This window comes from Ursus americanus, chromosome 26, assembly GCF_024610735.1.
Source record: "Ursus americanus isolate L20-20 chromosome 26, mUrsAme1.1.p, whole genome shotgun sequence".
In the NCBI taxonomy this organism is placed as follows: domain Eukaryota; kingdom Metazoa; phylum Chordata; class Mammalia; order Carnivora; family Ursidae; genus Ursus; species Ursus americanus.
In genome coordinates this window covers 3,896,186-3,917,929 of record NC_142152.1, presented here as the reverse complement: position 1 = coordinate 3,917,929, position 21,744 = coordinate 3,896,186, and the positions used below count along the sequence as shown (strand labels likewise).

The following is a 21,744-nucleotide window of genomic DNA, read 5'->3' as shown; positions in this document are numbered from 1 at the left end:
TATATACTCACAGTCCAGGGAGGGGGGGACACCAAATGCCATGCAGGGCCAGGGAGTTGCCCTTGGGAACCCAGTGAACAACTAGAGGCTGTGTGAGGCAGGCTTAAAGCGGGTGTAGTGCCCAGGCTGGTGGGGACCTGAAACCTGCCACTGAAGAATAAGCAGGGACTGGGCCTGGTCCCCATGACGAGAGTTGTAGGGTTAGAGGACCTTATCCATGTGAGCAGAGTAGGGAGCCGGCACTTCAGTCATGCCCAATGTCACCAAATGTCATGGCAGCACATAATATGAGACCTTAATTTTAGCCTTCCACCACAAGAAGGTAGAACCTGAAGAATGACCAGTAGGGTACCAGTGAATTTTCTTGTTCTTTTTTCCTCTTCTACTGCCTGACAGGAGAGCAGGCTGGATCAGGGAGGAGTGTGGAACAGGAGAATGTGGAAGGAATTGCCCCCCCCTTCCCCCTTTATTCTCTCCTCGCCCTGCCCCAAGGGCAACACCATCCACCACAATTGTTAGCTCTGTCTCAGCAGGGCAGGAGCACAGGCACCTAAAACCTGAGAGAAAAGCTATCTTTCTATGAGGAATTTGGAAAGCAGCCCTGTTGTGCATAGAGTGAAGGAGGTATGCCAGTTACTTTTTTTTCTTCCTTTTCTCTTGCTATCTCACCTGAAGGATAGGCTCAGTCACACAGAACTGCACAACAGTGTAGAATGGAGAGCCCCATCTTTCAGACCAGAAGAACAGGGAGAGGGAGTCCAGGGGTGTAAGGGAATTCCTGAAGAGCAGAGTTTGAAACTGACACAGCACACACACCCTAGCTCCATATGGGCAGAACACACCCACAGAAGCATAGCAAAGACTATGAGAACTTACCTACAATATAAAATACGTTGCCAAGACTCAGACTAACTCCAGCGTGGCTCCTGTGAGGGACAGAACAAAAAACCACAATAAAGACTTGGAAATTTGAGCTACTATTCTGTATCTTGATGGTGCTAATATTCTATGGCTTCCACACATTTGTTAAAACTCATAGAACTGTACATGAGATGTAATGATTTTTAGTGCATGTAAATGAAAAATTAAATTTTAAAAAAGTAAAACAAATTTAAAAAGAATACACTATGGGAGAGAGAGAAACAAGAAAGCCATTTAGGAGACTATTGTGGTAATCCAGGACCAACAGGGAAACAGTGATTTGGTGAGAAGTGCCCAGAACCAAAAGAATCTTCTGTATCAGGGTTTCTCAGCTTCAGCAATACCGACATTTGGAGTTAAATAATTCTTTGTTGTGGGCGCACTGTGCTGTGCGTTGTAGGGTGTTCAGCAGAATACCAAATGCCATGCAGGGCCACAGAGGGGGGCGGTGCGCTAGAGGCCAGTAGCACCTCCCACATTGGGAACCAAAACGTGTCCAGACATTGTCAAATGTTGCCAGGGCACAGAGGTGGGAAATCAACCCCAGTTGAGAACCACTGTTCTAGATGAATGTCCTAAGCTTTGGGCCACAGACCATGTACCACATAAATGATCAGCGTCAGCTCAGTTGGAGTGAGCTTCAGGTAGCCTCCTGCCACACGGTATATATAGATGACAGCAGCCCAACAGCTAAGACCATGAGAGGTTTTTACTAGAGGGACTTGGAAGTTCAACGGGCTACTAGGAGTCAGGTTCTGCCAAGGTACTACATACAAGATTTTCCACGACTCCTGTCATCAATGGGATCATACCCAATTGCACATTCATTCAGTTCTGTTGGGCAAAAGTTGTCTCAAAGTTTGAAACTCAGAGTTATGATGTTTATTACATTCCTACTGGTGTCTTCAAATAGACATAAATTTGCCCTTCCAAGAAATAATGTAGGCTATAGAGAGACCATATAAAATGAAAGGGTTAACAGCTCCAAGAAAATTATATAATGCAGATAATAATTTCTTAAAAACAAGTTAATATTTGCTTGCATTTCTCTTATAAGACCTTCTCCTTGGTTAGTCAGAAGCATATATAAGCCTCAAAGGATAAATAGAACTGTGATGTTAGGAATGCAGAAAAAAGCGAGCAGCTTTTGACTACCAAAATAGGATTTTTGAATCCCCAGATACACAGTAATCTAGAAAAAGGCAGATACCACCGAGAAAGGTTTTATGAAGTTTTCAAGCTCTATTACATTTCAAAATCCAGACCATGGCAAAATTAAAAGTGGCATTTAGTCTATGCCATGTAGTAGAGGAAACCGAGGCCAGTACAGAAGGCCTGTATCTGCTGAGTGGGAAGGAGGGGAAGTCTTTCCCTCCCAGTGTGCTGGAGCGTGGCAAGAAGGAGGGGCTCGACTAAGTATAGCAGGCCACATTGTACTGAGGTTCTGGTTTCCCCTTCAGGCTGCAGTCTCAGAATGGGAAGGGGTGGGAGCTGGAAGGGATTGGAGTAAAGCGTCCAAACAGGTATGGTAGTCGAGAAGCTAAAGAGACCGAAATTGGTAGTCCACTTTCTCTTTAAGAAAGAAGGAAAGGGGGTGCCTGGGTGGCTCAGTCTTTATGGCTCAGGTCATGATCCCAGCATTCTGGGATGGAGCCCCAGCCCCGCAGCAGGCTCCCTGCTCAGCGGGAAGCCTGCTTCTCCCTCTCCTACTCTCCTTGCTTGTGTTCCCTCTCTCGCTGCCTCTCTCTGTGTCAAATAAATAAATAAAATCTTGAAGAAGAAGTGGGGGGGAGAAGGAAAGGCGGGGCACCTGGGGGCCCAGTCAGTTAAGCAACCAACTCTTGATTTAGGCTCTGGTCATGATCTCAGGGTTGTAAGATAAGAGCCCTGCATCATTGTCCAGCTCCTCGCTGGGGCATGGAGCCTGCTTAAGATTCTCTCTCTCCCTCTGCCACTCCTACCCCCCTATCTCCCTCTCTCTCCCTAAAAAGAGAGAGAGAGAGGATTTGCATTTGGCTCTGCACCACCTTGAACAGGAGCAACAGTGTTCAACAGCAGAGGTGGCTGCCCTGAACAAAGACTGTATTTTCCAACCTTCCTTGCAGTTAAAGGTGGACATGAGGCTGAGTTGTGGCCAATGGAATGAGTGGTGCATCCTTACGGTTTCCTTAAACTGATGTACTGTCTCATTCTCCCTCTCTTTCCTCCTTTCTGCTAGCAAGAATATGGAAATGATGGCTGGAGCTGCAACAAGCATTTTGAACCATGAGGCGACCTTAGGAATGGGGGTTACACACGTGGAGCAAAATAGAAGCCTGGGTCCCTTGCACTGTGGAGCACCATATCAGTCCTACATTGACCTACCTCTAGACTTTTGCCTAAAAGAGAACTACATCTCTATCTCAAATGAATTACAAATGCAATAATTTCTAACAAATAATTCACTTCACTGCAAGCCCTCATCACTATCCTCATCAGAGTTACCAGTACTTCTTGCCTGGACTTTTTGAAGAATCTGTGGATTGATATCCCCATATTTACTTATATCCATCCCGGCCTCCTTCCAAAAAGTTTTCTAGACAATAGCCTAATTGAAAATCCAAACGGAATGTCACTCCCTGTATTAGTCTCCCTAGCTACCATAATAGAACACCACAGACCAAATGGCTAAAACAAAAGAAATTAGTTTTTTCACAGTCCTTGAGGTGAGAAGTCCAAGATCAAGATTCCAGCAGGCTTTCTGGAGAGAACCCTCTCCTTGGTTAGCAGACAGCTGCCTTCTCACTGTGTCCCACATGGACTTTTCTCTATATACACCTGCACAGAGAGAGTGATCTCTGGTGTCTCTTTCTCTCTCTTTTTTTAAAAATAAGGACACTAGTCCTATTGAATTAGCATCCTACCCTATGACTTCACCTAACCTTAATTACTGCCTTAAAGGCTCCATCTCCAAATACAGTCACATTGGGGATTAGAACTTCAGCATACGAATTTTAGGGGGACACAATTCAGTCCATAACATGCCCCTTTTTCAATCACATCGGTGGTTTCTCATTGCTCTAAGGGCACAGTTGAGTAGTTAAAATAGCAAGACTCATGCATGGCCTGGGCCACCTATCTCTCCTTTTCATCCCCTAGCATGCTCCTCCTCACTCTCCATGCTCTAGTCACATTGGCTTTTCATCTTCTCGGGTATGCTATGATTTCTCCCACCTCAGGGCCTTTGCACATGCTAGAGCTTCTGTCCTAAATGCTTTCTCCCCTCCTGTCCCTTTGCCTGGTAAATCTCTCTCCATCAGCTCTCAGCTCAATCATCTGTTTTTCAGGGAAAACTTTCCTGATCTTCCTTATGTTTCACCATTCTCCCATTATATGCCCTCATAACTCAGGTACCTCTTTTTAATAGCACTTATTATAATTTTACCTTTGTATTTTGTTCAAGACTCTTTGCTTAATGTTTGTCTTTTCCATTATATGGTAGATTCCATGAGAACAGAGATATGTCATTTTTGGCTTACTATTGTAGCCCTAATGCCTTCTACAGTGTCTGGCCCATATCTAACACTCAGCAAACATTTTGTGAATGAGTAAGTAAGAGGTAAGTGGAAGTCAGATCATGTAGAGGTGGATATGTCAGACAAGGAACTTAAGATTTCATTCTCAAGGATATAGAGCATGGCAATCAAAGATTTGGGGTGGTGGAATGAAATAAGATATGTGTTTTGAAAATAAAGGGTACGTGTTAAAAAAATATTTTTTGCCTGCACTGTGTATCATGTATTATGTGTTAGAATCAATGTTGAAAGCTAAGTGACAAGTTGAAATGGCTGTAGCAGATATCTGAATGGGAAATAAAGGCTTGAATTAAATTTGTGTTAGTTCCTGTTCTTTTTGAGAATTCTTCAGTGTGAATCAAGTTGAGTCAGTTTTCTCCACTGCTGGTTGGGGATTTGACTTTCATGGGCTTGTTAGTGAATTATCCTTGTTTGGCTGTTTTCCATCTTCCAGTAGGCGCTGCTGTTATTTTATTTCCTGTTCTTGTTTTTGTTGATTTATTTTTTACATCCCTTTACTGTAGTTTTAGTGGAGTGTGGGGAGAGAACAAAATTATAGGCATATGTTTTATATGCCACTTTAACTTGGAACTCCCTGTTTTCATTATGAAAACTCTTTATTGTTTACTGCAATAAAATTGCCTTTCCGATTGGCCAAGCTTTTTAAGTGACAATATCAAATGATTGCAAAACTGAGGATGAAAGGGTGTGAGCATAAATCAGTACAATATTTCTGGACAGCATTGTTTTCCTAAAGGCTTAAAATGTACGTACTTTTTGAACTAAAAGTTCCACATCTAGGACTTCACCTAAGGAAATGATTTAACTTTAAGAATGTTCATTGTAGGGGCGCCTGTGTGGCTCAGTCATTAAGGCTCTGCCTTCGGCTCAGGGCGTGATCCCAGAGTCCTGGGATCGAGCCCCACACCAGGGTCCTCCGCTGGGAGCCTGCCTCTTCCTCTCCCACTCCCCCTGCCTGTGTTCCCTCTCTCGCTGGCTGTCTCTCTCTCTGTCAAATAAAATAAATAAATAAATAAATAAATAAATAAATAAATAAATAAATAAATAAAATCTTTAAAAAAAAAGAATGTTCATTGTAGTGTCGTTTATAAAAAAAAATTGTCCAACAATAAATAAACTATATACTTTCACAAATCATATATGTAGTTGTTAAAAAATTATGCTGGTGAACCAAGCTGCTTACACAGCACTACTTCAGAGAGTACACAACACATGGTCATTTGACAAGAGATCTGTGAAGCCATAGAACAAATTTAGCTCGTCTTTCTCCAGCATTAATTTTACTAGTGATTTGGGAGTGTGGAGGGGCTACTAGTTATCTATCCCACGGTCCTCTGTTCCTTTCTTGCCTGGTAACAAAACCCTGATTTGTAGCAGGGGGTGTTGCTGCTCGGAATAAAAGACTACATTTCCCTGTCTCTGTGGTAACTGGGTGTGGCCAAGGGCTAAAGGCAAACCGATTAGCTGTCAGCGGAGGTGTGAGAGACTTCCAGGGAGACTACCTTGATGGAGCTGGCTGAACGGAGATGAGGAGAGGGGATGCGCATTTCGCTCCTTTATTTAAAGGCTTCTGCTACGCTAAATATATACATATATATATACACACACATATATATATACTTAAATTATTATTAAAGCAAAAATGAATACAAAGAAGTTCAAATATCTAATTCTAATTTGAGGGAGGTGGGGGGGAGGAGAGGGAGGAAAGGAAGGGGAGAGGGAGGCAGTCGATTTACTTCTATGAGAATCTTGATACGCAATGCTAATTGTCCTCTATCATTAAACCTAACTTGAGAAGGCCGACAAGGCTCGTATAAAGTACTCGTGAGCCTCCTTAAGGTCTTTCGTAGTCTCTAACTGTAACTTTTCTTGATAAAAGGAGCAGGTGCGGGGTTACTTCACTTTGTAGAACCCAAGATGCCGGCTCTTCTCCTCTCAAATTTGCCGCGGATCCAAGATGCGGGATTTAGACTCTGTGACGTGGATTTCGGACTGTGCCTCCTCTCTGTGTCATCAGAAAACCTTACCTGAGCCTTGGACAGATTTGGCCGCGACGCGTATTTAGAATTTGCCGCAGAAAAGCCTTGACCGCTAGGACAGACAGACGCTCTCTGGGTACCAATCCCGTGAGTCCAGTCAGGGCACCGCCCCTCTGCGAAGCCAATACCTCGGGACGGGGGCAGGAGGGGCGGGGCGAGCCCTGCAGGCGACGTCGTGATTGGCACTCTGGCTCCCGCAGCCGGCGATGTTGCCCCGACGTCTAGCCTTAGAACCCCGGCCGAGTGCGTATCCACAAAGTTTGTCAGCTACGAGGCTCCGTAGTGGCTTTTACCCCGGCCGGGTGGGTTGGGCTGGGCGGCTGAAGCTCGGCTCAGTTTAGGACATCCCGATGGCTGCGGTGTTTCTGGTAACACTGTATGAATATTCGCCGCTTTTCTACATAGCGGTGGTCTTTACCTGCTTCATCGTGACCACCGGCCTGGTATTGGGATGGTAAGTGCCCCACGGTTAGAAACAAGGGAGTAGGGGCGGACCGCTGGGGCAGTGTGGTCGCGGAGAGCAGCGGAGGGGGGGGGGCATTGGAGCCGGGGGGTTGCGGAGCTGGGGCGCCTGGGGCTGTGGGGGAGCTGGTGCCTCGAACTCCGACTGGCTCCGGGAGCAAAACAAGGTGCGCTGTGCACCTGCATCACTGCTTTGCCTCACTGCAGTCCCCGTCGCTGCGGGTATCTGGGGGTGGTGCCGGATCGAGGTATAATACCACCTTTGTTTCTAAGAGATAAAGCGGTCGGTGAGGGCCTGGTCTCAGTGTTGGGATAGAGTGTTTGACCAGCAGGCTTCTGTCCCGGATCGGGGCCTGCTGTGTGCCCAGAGTGAATCAGTCACCTGCGGTACAGTGCACAGACGTGGACAGTAAACACAGTTGATTCTTAATCTCACCAGAACTGAGCACTTGGCCTCAGATCTTTCAGCGTAACTTATAACTGAACTCCGTTACCGTTTGCGAATGTAATGGTTTCTAGATACATTCCACGCCTTTTGAAGTAATGTTTAGTCGGTAGAACCACAAAGTCATAATTTTAGAGCTGGAAAAGACCTTTGAGATAAGTTACATTAACGGGTAGGGGCAGTTTACCCATTGGAGACAGGGAGAATAGACTGTTAGATAATCCCTGAGCAATTCTTCTAGCTCAGAGATTCTAAAATTTCTCTCTTGAGGAGATGCCATTGTATCATGTTTAGAGAAGTCTTATAAATAGGGCTAGTGGAAACCATCTTACTAATTCATCCATTGAGGAGACATACATGAACTGGATTTTGAAGAATAAGTATTTTGAGATATAAATGAAGTTAAGTGTGTATGGTAGAGAATAGAAGGCATTTCAGGGATACAACATGAGCAGAAGTACAGAGGAAACGTGTGAGTGAATAGATCAGCCTGTGTAAAACGAATCTAAAAATATGCTTTGATCACGTATATAGGATTACTTTACAGAAAGGAAACAAGCCCTTGTTAATTTCTGAAACTATATGTCATCTTTAGAAACTAAGCCCAGTCTTAATATTTCCATACTGCCCCTCACCGGGGCAGTTCTAGAGCACAAAATTCCTTGTTTGTGGGTGGGAGAGGACTAAGACCAATCTTATGCAATTTGTTATTATTGACCTATCAAATTTTATTGCTATTTTTTGTTCATTTCAAGAAAGTTTGTAATTGGAATTTGCAACTTGGTTGCCTAGTTGAATAAAGTCTTAACACAGGATTTTTTCTTTCTTTCTTTCTTTCTTTCTTTCTTTCTTTCTTTCTTTCTTTCTTTCTTTCTAAAGATTTTATTTATTTATTGGACAGAGAGAGACACAGCGAGAGAGGGAACACCAGCGGGGGTGGGGGGGAGAGGGAGAAGCAGGCTCCCCACTGAGCAGGGATCCCAATGTAGGGCTCCATCCCAGGACCCTGAGATCACGACCCAAGCTGAAGGTAGACGCTTAACAACTGAGCTCCCAGGCGCTCCTTAACACAGGATTTCTTAATGACTATAATGTTAGTGTTATTCTCTTAGAGAAATGTAATTTTCCTCCATTAACAAAAATAGGTAACTAGTTGATCATTCTGTTATATCCTTAATTTTAATTTTCTGTGGTCCAGCTAATTAGATATCTTAGATATCTATCTGTAGTATTGGGAAGAGGAGAATGAGTGAGGACCAGATGGATAATGATGGCCACATCTGTGGGTAAGGGTAGTCAGGAACCTCATGTTTGTAGTGGTTAAGAGACAGACTTTGGAGTCAGACAGACCTAGATTCAGTTTCTGGCTCTGCCAACTTTAACACTTGTTTTTGAAAACTGAATGATTGCCTAACCACTCCATTTGGGTATGACTTTGGAAGGGTGGAAGGCCAGATAACTGTAGAATTTTTGGAAGTCTGGGCTAAACATTGCTGAGGCCCCAAGACCGTGTAAGTGCCAATCACGTTCATTCTGATTTGGGCCTAACTAGTTATCTTGAACCTAACCCAGCCATTCTCTTTAGCTGGGTTAGCTTTGTCCAACTTTTTACTAGTGTTTATTTGCTAACCTAAGTCAAGGCAACAGATACATTGAGTAGAAACAAAGAAAACTGTTTAGATCTCATAAAAGCAACTTTCTAATAGTACCCTAGACAGAAGGTAAACCCATGAATCCACTTTTCACCTGTGTCATTTTTTTAACCTCCCAAAATATAATCCCTATTGGTTTTGTGTCTTCGCCATTATCTCAGTACTGCTCTAATTTTCTTTCCCACTGCTTCTTTCTACTGTTCTCCTTGTCTGCTTGCACTGTGTGGGAGTGGAAAAAGAACAGGAACATCTGAATATTGGAAGCCCAATAGCAGTAGCAAAGAATCACGCCACTAAAATACGGCTTTTCTCTTTAACTCTTGGTGGTTTTGTGAGCTCTGATAGCTCACATTTACTAAGCTCTTGCTATTTGCCAGGCACTGTGCAGAAAGGAAACCAAAATGCCATACATCCTTTAACAGTTTCAAATGATCGGGAACCCGGACTCCACAGCTGCTCCCTGCTTCCTCTTGACTACCGGTTATTAAGCTATTGTCCTTCAGCTTCATAGCACCCCTTTAGATTCTGTTTTGTGAATCTGGGGCAGAATCCTAAACTATATTTCTTCTTTGCTAGCTGGCTGCCCAGCAGGCTTTGCCAGCAGGGGAGGAAGAGTAGAAGGGGAGAGGACAAAAGGGCTTGCTGCTTCCTGTGTGATTCTTTTCTTGTCTGTCTCGCCACAGTGATAGTGCCTCACTCTGGCATTAACAGTTGGCCCCAGTTTTTCCAGTTTGTAGTTTTCCACTCTCTTAGAATCAACCTATTGCACCCCTTCAAAGATATCAATACCCTTCCCTCAGATCTGAGTCCCAGTTCCATGGCAGTCCTTCCTCCAAATTTCTCAGCTGTAGTAATTCTCTTTATTCCTGTTTTAGAGTGATAGCTGCTTCCTCCTGGTAGTACTTCTGTGATACTCACTGTCCCCCTTTAGCTTATTCAGTTCTTCAGCATATGGTTAACAATTACTCATATTAAATTCCCTCTGTTAAAATAACCAGTGTGGTTTAGGTCTCCTGATTGGACTTATAAAAGGTATTAATAAAGAAATTGTTACTACAGTTGGGATCCCCGGGGAGAAACTCTCAAAGATGGTCTTCATGGGTTGCTTTGGTCACATCATCAGCTCCTTGCCAACAGCATATAAGGTCCCCATGGCATGTATTGGCATCATGATTCATCAGATTACTACCTTTGATTGATCGTGATAAAATGATTTCTGAAGTGTTTGGGGAACCTAGTGGCTAAAGCACTTTTTGACTGTAAAGACTGAGGGATGGTGGGATGGTTGCTTCTGAGATCACTGGAGCCCTTAGAAAGAAAATGATAAGCTAAGATCTTAAAACACTCAGGTCAACTCCTAGAGAATCAGAGAGGTTCTGAGTTCTAAAGCACTTTACTTCATGTAGCCACAGAACTAAACATTGAACACAGTTTTAATTGTGCTGGTAATAGAACTACACAGCCTTGTTGATGTCTCATTTAGGACACTGAGTGGAAAGAACCAGAGTCTTAAGACTTGGAATGGGAATATCTAAATGATTTGGATAAAACTGAGAGGCTTAAAACCCTGGTCATTCTGACTCTCCCTTGTTCACGGAAGCAGCCTGCTTTGCTTTCCATGTCCAGGAAAACTGGCCCTCCTTTGCTTGAAGGTCCTGTAATAACCTTTCGTAGAGTAATTGCTTTGCAAAGGATGTCTGTGCTCAAGACCTATATCTATAACCTTTGCTATGAGGCCCAGATCTCTTCATGCTCCAGAGGACAGGGACAGAATCCAACCTGGTTGGAAAGAGCCTAGCCTCTAAAAGATTTGCAAAATTTTGCTAATTTGTATCATTGGGAAGGAGCAGTATCTATAAGAATGGAGTGTAAATAGGTTAGGCCAGAAAGGATAAACTGTAATACTAAATCAGTTAAAATGTATTTAATTTTTATTTTATTTATTTATTTTTTACTAGGCTCCACATTCAGTGTGGAGCCCAAGCCCCTGAGACCAAGACCTGAGCTGAGATCAAGAATCAGATGCTTAACCAACTGAGCCACCTAGGTGCCCCAGATAAAATTTATTGATCTGGGTGTGTTCTCAAGAAATTCTGAATCTGAAGTATTAACTCAGATTTGGTTGACTAAAACTTGGTCTCAGTGGTGGCCTATATGTAATAAGGTTAAAGTGCTAGAACTTTCCTGGCATAATGAGGAAGGAATCTGAAGGCTTAGAAAGATTGGAATATTGGACTGGATTTATTATGTGCAACCTGCACACCCACCCACCAACTGCATCCTTTAAGACTGCAAGGAAGACACACTTTTCACAAAGGCACTGAGAAATAAATTGCTGAGAGGAGACTCGTATCCTTGAAAATCTCTGTTCTCTGTAGGCTGTTTATGCTGGTGGGAGCTCCTGACTTGAGGTCCAGTGGCACCTCACAGGAGTTGAGGTGGACATGTGTTCCTAATGGGCATTGGAGGACAAAGCAGATGATGTTTTGGCTCACACGGAGTTTTGGTGGTGGCTGATGGATTACAGTGTCTCTAGGAATAAAATAGATGGGCAGCCTACTAAATGCTACGTGATCTACATAGAAGGAAAAACTCCATGTCTGGAGGCAGAAGCCTGACTTGAGTCATCACAATGGAGAGTTACACCTTTCACCCAGTTTACAGATATAAGCCAATCCAAAGACCTGGAGCGTCTGATTAAAGGGGAGGTCGGGGGGCACCTGGGTGGCACAGCGGTTAAGCGTCTGCCTTCAGCTCAGGGCATGATCCCGGCGTTCTGGGATCGAGCCCCACATCAGGCTCCTCCGCTATGAGCCTGCTTCTTCCTCTCCCACTCCCCCTGCTTGTGTTCCCTCTCTCGCTGGCTGTCTCTATCTCTGTTGAATAAATAAATAAATAAAATCTCTAAAAATAAATAAATAAATAAATAAATAAATAAATAAATAAATAAATAAATAAAATAAAGGGGAGGTCAGGCCCCCTAGAGGAAGGACCCTGTATCCGTCAGTGCTGCCACAAGGACATACTATACATCATCCTCCAGATCTTTCTCAAAGGCTGTTGTGTCTCAGAAGCAAACATGCTCTTCTATACTCTGCTTGGTAATACTGGGGCTGGGACTTTGCACTTTTCTCTTGTCTGCTCCTTATTAGAATCTGCCAATAGAAGACGCTAGAAAGAGACTGGAAGGCTGGAGGAGGAGGAAGGAACTTCCTCTTAACAGTTTGCTTCCTTTTCCTGGTCTGCATTCCTGCAGCACTGACCTTTGCCCTGGCAGTGGCAGTTGGCCCCAGTAGCAGCAGTTTATTTAGTTGACGATTTCCCCTCAGACCTAGAACAGCCTTATCGCACTCCTTCAGAGATACCAGCGCCAGCTGGCCAGCTCTCCGACCACAAAGGTCTGCATGCCAGCTCTGGGGGTTCCCTTATCCAAGCTTCTAAATCGTAATAATCCCACTCTTCCCTTTGTTTCTCCAACCTGAGGAGTGATAACTGCTTTGTGCCACGACCCCTCAATGTCCCCTTCTTGCATTTTCAGTCTTCAGTACTTGACTAACAGTTCTTTATATTAGTATTAAATTCTTGATGTTTAAAGAACAGATGTGGCTTCCTGCCAACTCTGCCTGATAGGCTGACCTCGACTGTTTCTCATCTCAGTTGTTGAATGCGGTAGCTTGTGTGTGTGATGAGGTTGGTGACGAGGTACACGTTCCTCCCTAGGAAAAGAATATGACTTTAGTTTGTGTTGCTTAGGGTGCACGATACTTGACACTTGCACTGGCAAGAATGTTTGTAGAACAATCTAGAAGGAAACACAAAGCTGTTAGAAATGACATTTCAAACCTTTGTAGGGCCTTAAGGTCACTTATTTGAACCCCTCATTTTACAAGTAAAGGCACAGAATTTTAGAGACTGATTCATTTTCCCAAAGTCATATCATTAGCACAGCAGTTCCCTCAGACAATCCTCCCCTACCAAGGGTTTCCCCGTGGATGGTTATTATATCCTGATCCAGTGTCAGAATCCAGCAAGCTGTGTGAGACTGTCTTTGGGAGATCACCCTGAAGAGAAGGCCCCCCAAATTAACAATTGCATGTCTGTTTTATGATTGGCTTGAGAACTCAAGGTTGAAGGGGTAATAAAAATTCTTTACTGCTGAGCCTAAAATTTTAGCTTCAAAGTAACCTTTATTCAGGAGGAGCTCCATGAGACTCCAAACACAAGGAAAGGAGGTCCAGTCTACCAATTCGGCCTCTGATTAGAAGCTTTGAAAGTGTGTGCAGGGTAAGACATAGAGGCAATAAGAAAAATGTGGTCAGAATTGGAAGTCCACAGATTATTGCTGTGCTAGAAGTTTAAACATTATGAACAGGTGTAACAAACAATTTAGAAATGGGAAAAACCAGAGGTGTCTGGGTGGCTCAGTTGGTTGGGCATCTGCCTTCTGCTTAGGTCATGGTCCCAGGACCCTGGGATTGAGCCCTGCATTGGGCTCACCGCTTGGCGGGGAGTCTGCTTTTCCCTCTGCCTGCTGCTCCCCCTGCTTGTGCGCACATGCTCACTCTTTCTCTATGTCAAATAAATAAACAAAAATATTTTAAAAAAAGAGAAAGAAATGGGAAAAACCAGAATTATAGAAAAATCCAGGAGGAATAAGAATTAAATTGTAACACTAAAAGAGAATGGAAAATTATCTTTATGGAAAAAGGGGGGGACGAAGTTTATATAAAAGAAAATAATGAATGTTTAGAAACATTTATTTAGTTGGTATTCCATTACTAACAGTTGCCAACATGACTTTGAGTCGAAAAAGATAAAGATGAAATTTGATTGAAAAGAAAATGTGTCAGTTTTCCCTTTTACTATTTTATTATTTCTTGTATTGTCATATCAGCCATGATGTGATACATAGGGCATCAATGTCTTTATTCTAGTTTTTGATTAAAAATGTGGAAAAGCCCAGATATTGGGATGGTGGCCAGAGACACGTCACTGGGTTTGTTTACCAGTATTTTACAGAACCATTTGTCAGCACCAATTATGGATTACTGTTTGACCAGTCTCCAATTTTTAACCTTATTCCAGGTCATCTCTGCATACAGGCTTTTGAGTAATATGTTAAAGATAGAAATATTGGTCCACATCAAACAGGTTAAAACTGGAAGTTGTGGGGTTTTGTGCAAAAATGAGCAAGTTCATGCTGGGTCAGGTATGTGAAAAGGTTTGGGATTATACTAGGCTGAAAGGTCAACATGAGTCATCTGTGTGTCTGCTGCCCCAAAACCGGCTTACATGATCTCAGACATTAAACGTAATGCTTAGGACAAGAGGTGTGGTTAGACTGCGACATGTCTCTATTATATAGTGAATTCTACCCTCCCCTCAACCCTTGTTTCCCCCAAAGCATTAGGATATTGGGGTAACAGGGCTGATGAAGTCAGATACAGACCCAGAGCCTTGATTCAGCGTTGGCTGCTCTAGTCGTGCTTGGCTAAGTCCTTTAAGAGGACAGGAATGCAAAAATGTCTGAGATCATAATTCAGAAACGTGGCAGTGTCAGGACATAATTCAGATAAGTCAGTAATGAAAAGCCAAAGAGCAAGAACGTTAACCTTAAAGGAAAAGGTTAATAACTGTTAAAATTAAGAACTCTGTTCATCAAAAGATACCATTATGAATGTGAAAGGCAAGATGTAGGAGGGGTGAAGCTATATCCAACAAAGGGCTTGTATTTAGGACATATAAAGAATTTCTATAAATAAGAATAATCAGTCATCTGAGAAATAGAAATTAAAACCATAATCCAGTGCCACCACATACCTACCAGGTGGCTAATAAGGTTTTGGCAAGGATTTGGCGCAAGGGCAACGTGGGAGTGTAAACTGATGGTACTCCATAGAATCATTGTCGGCATTATCCTCTGAAGTTGGAGAAGCACAGACCTTATGGCCGAGAAATACCATTCTCAGCATGTGTGGACCTAACAAAAATGCAGGTACACGCATGGGCACCGAGTGCCTTGTATGAAAATGTTTGTTTAGGCATTATTCATAATGGCCAAAATGTGAGCACAACTTAAATGTCCGTTAAGAGTAGAGCAAGTAAGCAAGGTAGAGCACGTTTACTGTACAGCAGAATACTACCCAGCCGCAGAACACGCTAAGTAGAGCTACCGAGGATCTGCAAGCATAATGTTGTAAAATAGGAAATAAATGTGTGCACAGCATCCTTCCACTTACATAATAATTCAGAACACTAAATTATAGTAATTGAAGTCAAGATAGTGGAGAGGGAAAGGGTAGTGCCTGGCAGGCGACACACGAGACTTTCTGAGGATATTGTTTGAGTTGTTAACCCAAAGGCCAGTTACTTTCTCATTCATTGAACAATGTTTTGTGTACTTTTCTGTATGTTATTTTTCATGGTAAAAAGGTTATGTAGGATAAAAAGGCCAAGGGTTGGGGCGCCTGGGTGGCACAGCAGTTAAGCGTCTGCCTTCGGCTCAGGGCGTGATCCCGGCGTTATGGGATCGAGCCCCACATCAGGCTCTTCCACTATGAGCCTGCTTCTTCCTCTCCCACTCCCCCTGCTTATGTTCCCTCTCTCGCTGGCTGTCTCTATCTCTGTCGAATAAATAAATAAAATCTTTAAAAAAAAAAAAAAAGGCCAAGGGTTTAGCACAATTCATATTACCAATTTTAAAAGTTATATTTGACTCAAATCAAGGGCCTTAGGCTATTAGAAAATGTAGACCCAAGATTAAGCATGAAGTGGAGAAATAAAAAATCTAAGGAGATGAATTTCTTTAATAATAGTGCTTTGGCATCTCTTGATATGATGCTGGGCCAAGCAGCCTTGGATAAGCATGTTTGAAAAGAAGCAACACTTTACATCTCAAATTATTTGTTCCATTCTGAGGTGTATTCAAAGCCACAGAACAGATATGGTATATCTTCCTACAACACTGATTTTATATAAAGATTTGGAGAAATAATACTTTTTACATTAAAACCAGATATATCATGGAATAAATAAAGCATATTGCAAAGGAATTCCATGCTTAACAACAGGCTGCTTCCAGAGATTTCTCCAAAGCCCTGCTTTTTGGGTTTCTGGCTCTTACATCTTTAAAGATTCTCTAATTGAAATTTTTAGGTACAACATGATAAAGTATCTGAAATATAATGCTTGAATCTACAGTAGAACTGAATACAATGAGCTCTGAATTCCAGTGTTTACTGCTGGGAGTGTGGGTGTAAGGAGCCAGGTGGTGGGGGTAAAGGAAAAAAAAGGGGCAGGGGATGGTAGGGAGAATTAAAATGACGAAGGGGCCAGGAAATAGAATGAGTATGTATAGCATGGAATGGTGTTTCCTCCCTTTGTTTTTTGTTTGTTTGTTTGTTTGTTTTTTGTTTTCACTCCAAGGGATGAAGAAAAGAAGAGGAGGTGTTATAGCTCTTGTGGGAAGATTATATCTTGTGTCCTACCATTTCACATTCCTGACTTAACCGCTAAAAGGCACTGGGACGATGTTGGGCAGTGGACATAGAGGCCACGGGGTAACTGATTCTGAGGTTCAAAAAGGAGAAATTACTGGATTTGTTCTTTCTCTCTAGCTCTTCTGTCAACCCCTACGTCTGCTCCATCATCAGCATTATCATTGCTAGCACTTACGTAGTGCCAAGCCCTGTTATAAAGGGTTTCCCAGATGGGAAACCAGTAACACAGAGGTTGAGCGATTGCTTAAGGACACGTAGCTATTAAGTGTCTTGTTCCTGATTTTAGGAGGAAAGCAGTTTTTCATTAAGAAAGTTGTTAGCTCTGCATATTTATTGCTGTCCTTTATCAGGTTAAGTTCCTTTACATTCCTAGTTTGCTTACGGTTTTTATCAGGACTAGACATTGGATTTTAGCAAGTGCTTTTTCTGCATGTATTGAGATGATCTTATGGTTTTTCTTTCTTATTCTGTTAATATGATGAATTACATTAAATTTTTAATGTTATGTTAAGCCGTCAGTAGGTCATGATTATTAGCTTTTTAATATATTGTTGGATTTCATTTGTTAACATTTTACTAAGAAGTTTTGCATCTATGTTCCTGAGTGATACATGTCTGTAGTTTTCTTGTACGTCTCTGCCCCTTCTCTGCAAACTGCATCAAGTTGTCCATCGGCTCACTGATGTTTTGGGGTTCTTTTATCCAGCATTTTTTTCCTCTCTGTGTTTCATAGTGGATCCTTTCTGTTGATAAATCTTCAAATATACTAATCTTTTGTTCTGTAATGTTAAGTCAGCGAGTAATCTCATCCACTGTATTTTTCATCTCAGATGTTGTATTTTTTCATCTTCAGAAATGGATTTGGGTCTTTTTAAATATCTTCCATGTCTCCATATAATATGCTCAACCTTTACTTACTTTTTGAAAATATGGAATATAGTTATAACAATTGTTTTGATGTTCTTGTCCACTAGTTCTAGTATCCATGTTATTTTTGGGGTCTATTTCTTTCTATTAGTTTCTCTTCTCATTATGAGTCATATTTTCTTCTTTGCATGGCTGTTAACTTTTTATTGGATGCTAAACACTGTGAATTTTACTTTAGGGTGCTGGATGTTTTTGTATTCATGGATATTTTCTTGAGCTTTGTTTTGGGTTACAGTTAACTTACTTGGAAACAGTTTCATCTACTAGAGGCCTGCTTTTCAGCTTTCTTAAGCAGGACCAGAACAGCCTTTTCTAACTGTTCCATAAAATTAAATTCATCTAGAGTATAACTTTGTTCCATGTGTTACTTTTATTGGCCTTCTCTCGGCATTAGATTTATTCATGTGTTTTGAAATTTTGGTTTGCAACCTAAATTTTCGTAGAAGTTTTCTTCCCCACCCTTTGCCATCAACCTTGCTGTTTAACCATTTTACAATCGTCTCCAACCAGATTCCTAGATGCCTGCTAGTCAAGGAGCAGGTCTTAATAATGACAGTTCTGTTCCATATTGATATTGGCCTAACCCAGCTCCTGGATTCAAATTCTGAACCTCTCTTTGGCTCTTGTTTCGAATGGACAACCTATAAAGTCCTCTTACTGTGGGAAGGCTTACTTGCCACTGCCTGCTGCCAGACTCGGGACCCATCAAATCATGGCATTAACCTTACTCACTACTTTGTATTTCTTTCCCTTTTCAGAGCCATAAAGATTTGTCTTTGAACCTGCTCTGTCTCTTTTTTCCCATTTTATTAAAATTTTCGAACATATAGAAAACTTGAAAAAATTATACAGTGAACATATATATGCTCATCACTTAGGTTCTACAATCAGTATTTTCCTATGGAGTCTTTATTACATATTTGTCCGTCTTATTTCTTGATCACTTCACAGTAAGTTGTTAGCCTTCCTGTAAACACTAAAGCATTCCATGTTATTAGCTGGAGCTCAACATTTAGGGTTTTTTTGTTTTGTTTTGTTTTGTTTTTTTGGAAGTGGGAGGGAGAGAAAAAGAATGGGGGAGGGGCAGAGGGAGAGGCAGAGAGAGAGCCCGATGCGAGGCTTGACCCTGAGATCATGACCTGAGCCGAAACCAAGAGTCCGATACTTAACCAACTGAGCACGTCCCTCAACATTTGTTTTTGTTTATAGTTCCTTTTTTTTCTTTTGAAGTAATATTCGCACACAATGAAATGTACAAGTCTGCAGTGTTATCAAGCACATCACCTCTACTCAAACCTCTCTCAAGATATGCAACATTACCATCACCAGAGAAAGTTTCCTCGTGCCCTTTCCTGGTCAGTCCGTACCCCTCCACCCCCCAGAAGCAACCATTGCCCTGTTTTTTATTTCTACTATGGATTAGTTTTGCCTGCTTTCGAATTTTATATTACGGAATCACATGTGTAAGACTTCTTTTGCTCAGTATGTTGTTTTTGAGGAATAAATTATTCCTTTTCATTACTAAGTACTACTATTCCTTTGTTTCAACACACCACAGTTCGTTTGCTCATTTCAGTGGGGTCCTTTTGATTTCTCTGTTTATTTTTTATCCAGCACTGCTAAGTGTCTGGAGAGAAGAGAGTGCATCAGAGTATGAATGCCATCTTAACCGAATGTCCCCCGGTTTAACTAATGTGTATTCATTTTAAGTTACTTTTTTTTAATCGAGTGAACTTAGCTGCTTTCTAATTTGATAAGGAATTGAGTTTGGTCCCTTTCATTTTCCTTCTAATCTGTTCAATGTGCACTATCACATTTTTACCTAAAATTTAAAAGTAGAAAATATGTTATATAAATGAAGTGCTGTATTTGGTGTTTAAAAGTTCTCCTATTCCATAAATAATATCAAATAGTCTGCATCATATTAAATATGAATTTGTTTTTTATATCATGTAAAAAATTCAATAATTCTTACCGTGTTTTTCTGTTATATTAAGTACAGTTTATCTGTAATGACTGTACTACTTTGTTATCATCAATAATATTAACAGTAGAACTCTTTGTTTTCAGGAGTATGTCAGTTCAGCCAGCTGAACAATATATTGCAATCGTATGGGGCCTCTAATCTCTTAATTCTAGGTTAATTCTGTAATATAATGTAAACTGAATAATCTCTTTTCGTGGCGCTTGTTTAAAAAGGAATAACTAATGAAGCACAGCATACTTCACATATAACAAAGTTTCAGCATTTGCTAAAATTACGTATTATTTTCTTTTTCTTTTTCTTCAGGTTTGGTTGGGATGTTCCAGTAATTTTGAGAAATTCAGAAGAGACCCTGTTCAACACAAGAGTTTTCAAAAAGCAAATGAGACAAGTCAAGAATCCTTTTGGCTTAGAGATCACTAATCCATCTTCAGCTTCAATTACAAGTTGGTGGCTATTTTCCAAAGATCTTTTTCTTTCTATGCCCCTTGCTTAGCATTTTTCTTTCTGTATTGCTTTCTCTTCATTAGACTTAACAGGTATTCATTGAGCACCTATTTTATTCTGGGAGCCGTACTATGTAGTACTTTGTACTACAAATACAAAGACTAATAATTCACCAAACTTGCTCCTCAGTAATTTATCAACTAACAAACAGGCATTTGTGTGAGAAAAATAAAGTATCTTAACCGTTAATAAGAGAAGTTTGTTAGGACACTGCCATTTTCACGGGTCCTGAGTGCAGCAAGAAACATATGGATGGTATAGCATAAACAGTTACTGTAAGGTTGCTAACATCAAGAACAAGTATTTTTAATCTGAAATTATGATATTTTGGGTATAAGTTATTTTGGTATAAAATGTTATTTTGGGAGATGGTAATAATAGATGATAGCACTTTGTTTCTGTGCTTACTTGGAAAAATGAATTGTCTGCAAGACTATCTAGGAACCACTGGAGTGAAAGGAAGGAAGGAAGGGAAGAAAGAAAGAGAGAGAGAAAGAAAGAAATGGTTAAGTTTGCTGAGGTGGGGAAGCATATTCAGGAAAAGCCTTGTTAAAGGATGTGCTGAATCTATCTTATTAATTTATCTATTTGTTTTTTTAGTAGAGTCTTGAAAGATAAGTAGATGTTTACCTCATGGGGTTGGGAGGAATTCTAGGTAGACGGAGAAGTATGAACAAAGCACCGATATAGAAACAAAACAATACAGTAGAGAAACAAGAAGTAATTTGTTGTGGATAAAACCCAGGGTGGGACAGGTAAGAGAGCAGAGTGGGGAAGACTCAGGCTCTTCGCAGGGGCCCTCCTCAGACAGATCCTTTTACCAGGATAAAGAATACAGGAGGGGCAGCAGGTTTTGGAAGAAAGGTAATGAATTCAGTTGTGAACTTCTGGACTTTGAAATGCTTTTGTAGCAGGTAAGTAGAGACACAGAGTGGGCAGTTCTAGGTATAGTTCCGTGGCTCCACAAAGATTTCTGGACTGAGACCCTATCACCTTTTACACTTGCTCGGATTTCCGGGATCTTAAAAACAACTCCAGTCTCTGTCAGCGTTTTATCTTACTGTGGCTGCTGCCCTGTCTCTCTTCCCCTCACAGCCAGGCTTCTCAAAAGCAGGCTGCATTTGTCTTCGTCCTTAGCCAGCTCTACTTTCACTCCTCAGATGAGTGCAGTCTGATTTTTCCCAAATCCCCCTGCTGAAATGGCTTTCCCGAAGGTCACTGATCATCCCCTCTGCCCCTACCCTGACCTGCAGCAGTCATAAAATCTGGTGGATGCTTTGTAGGCCTGAGTTAACACTGTCTCTGCAGAGTTTAACAGAGTTGACCAATCCTTCCTTCTTGATGCCCTGCTTCCTTGGCTTCTGTGACCCTTCTTGTGTAGTCATCTTCCTGTCTCTAACTTCCAGAATCACATGTCAAAAATCAGTGTACCGGGGCACCAGGGTGGCTCAGTTGGTTAAATGTCCGACTCTTGATTTCGGCTCAGGTCATAATCTCAGGGTTGTGAGATCGAGCCCTAAGTCAGGCTCTGTGCTCAGCGTGGAGTTTGCTAGAGGTTCTTTCTTTTTCCTTCTGCCCCTCCCCTGCTCATGCATGCTAAATAAATAAATAAATAAAATCTTAAAAAATAAATCAGTGTACTTAGTCAATGGGGATTATCAGCCTTAAGTAAATACTAATTCATAATGAGGCAGTACAAAGTTTCTTATTCTTCCTTAGCTGTAAATAGT

General features: G+C 41.6%; 1 protein-coding gene across 1 annotated transcript in view; it reads left to right on the top strand.

The window, feature by feature from the left end:
* The first annotated feature begins 6,780 nt into the window (after positions 1 to 6,780).
* CGRRF1 (cell growth regulator with ring finger domain 1) overlaps positions 6,781 to 21,744 on the top strand; it is a 36,514-nt gene continuing 21,550 nt past the window's right edge. The window contains exons 1-2 of the mRNA XM_045810438.2: positions 6,781 to 6,992; positions 19,814 to 19,953. Of these exons, the coding sequence (XP_045666394.1) occupies positions 6,889 to 6,992; positions 19,814 to 19,953 (244 nt within the window). The 5' untranslated portion in view covers positions 6,781 to 6,888. The remainder of the gene's footprint in view (positions 6,993 to 19,813; positions 19,954 to 21,744) is intronic.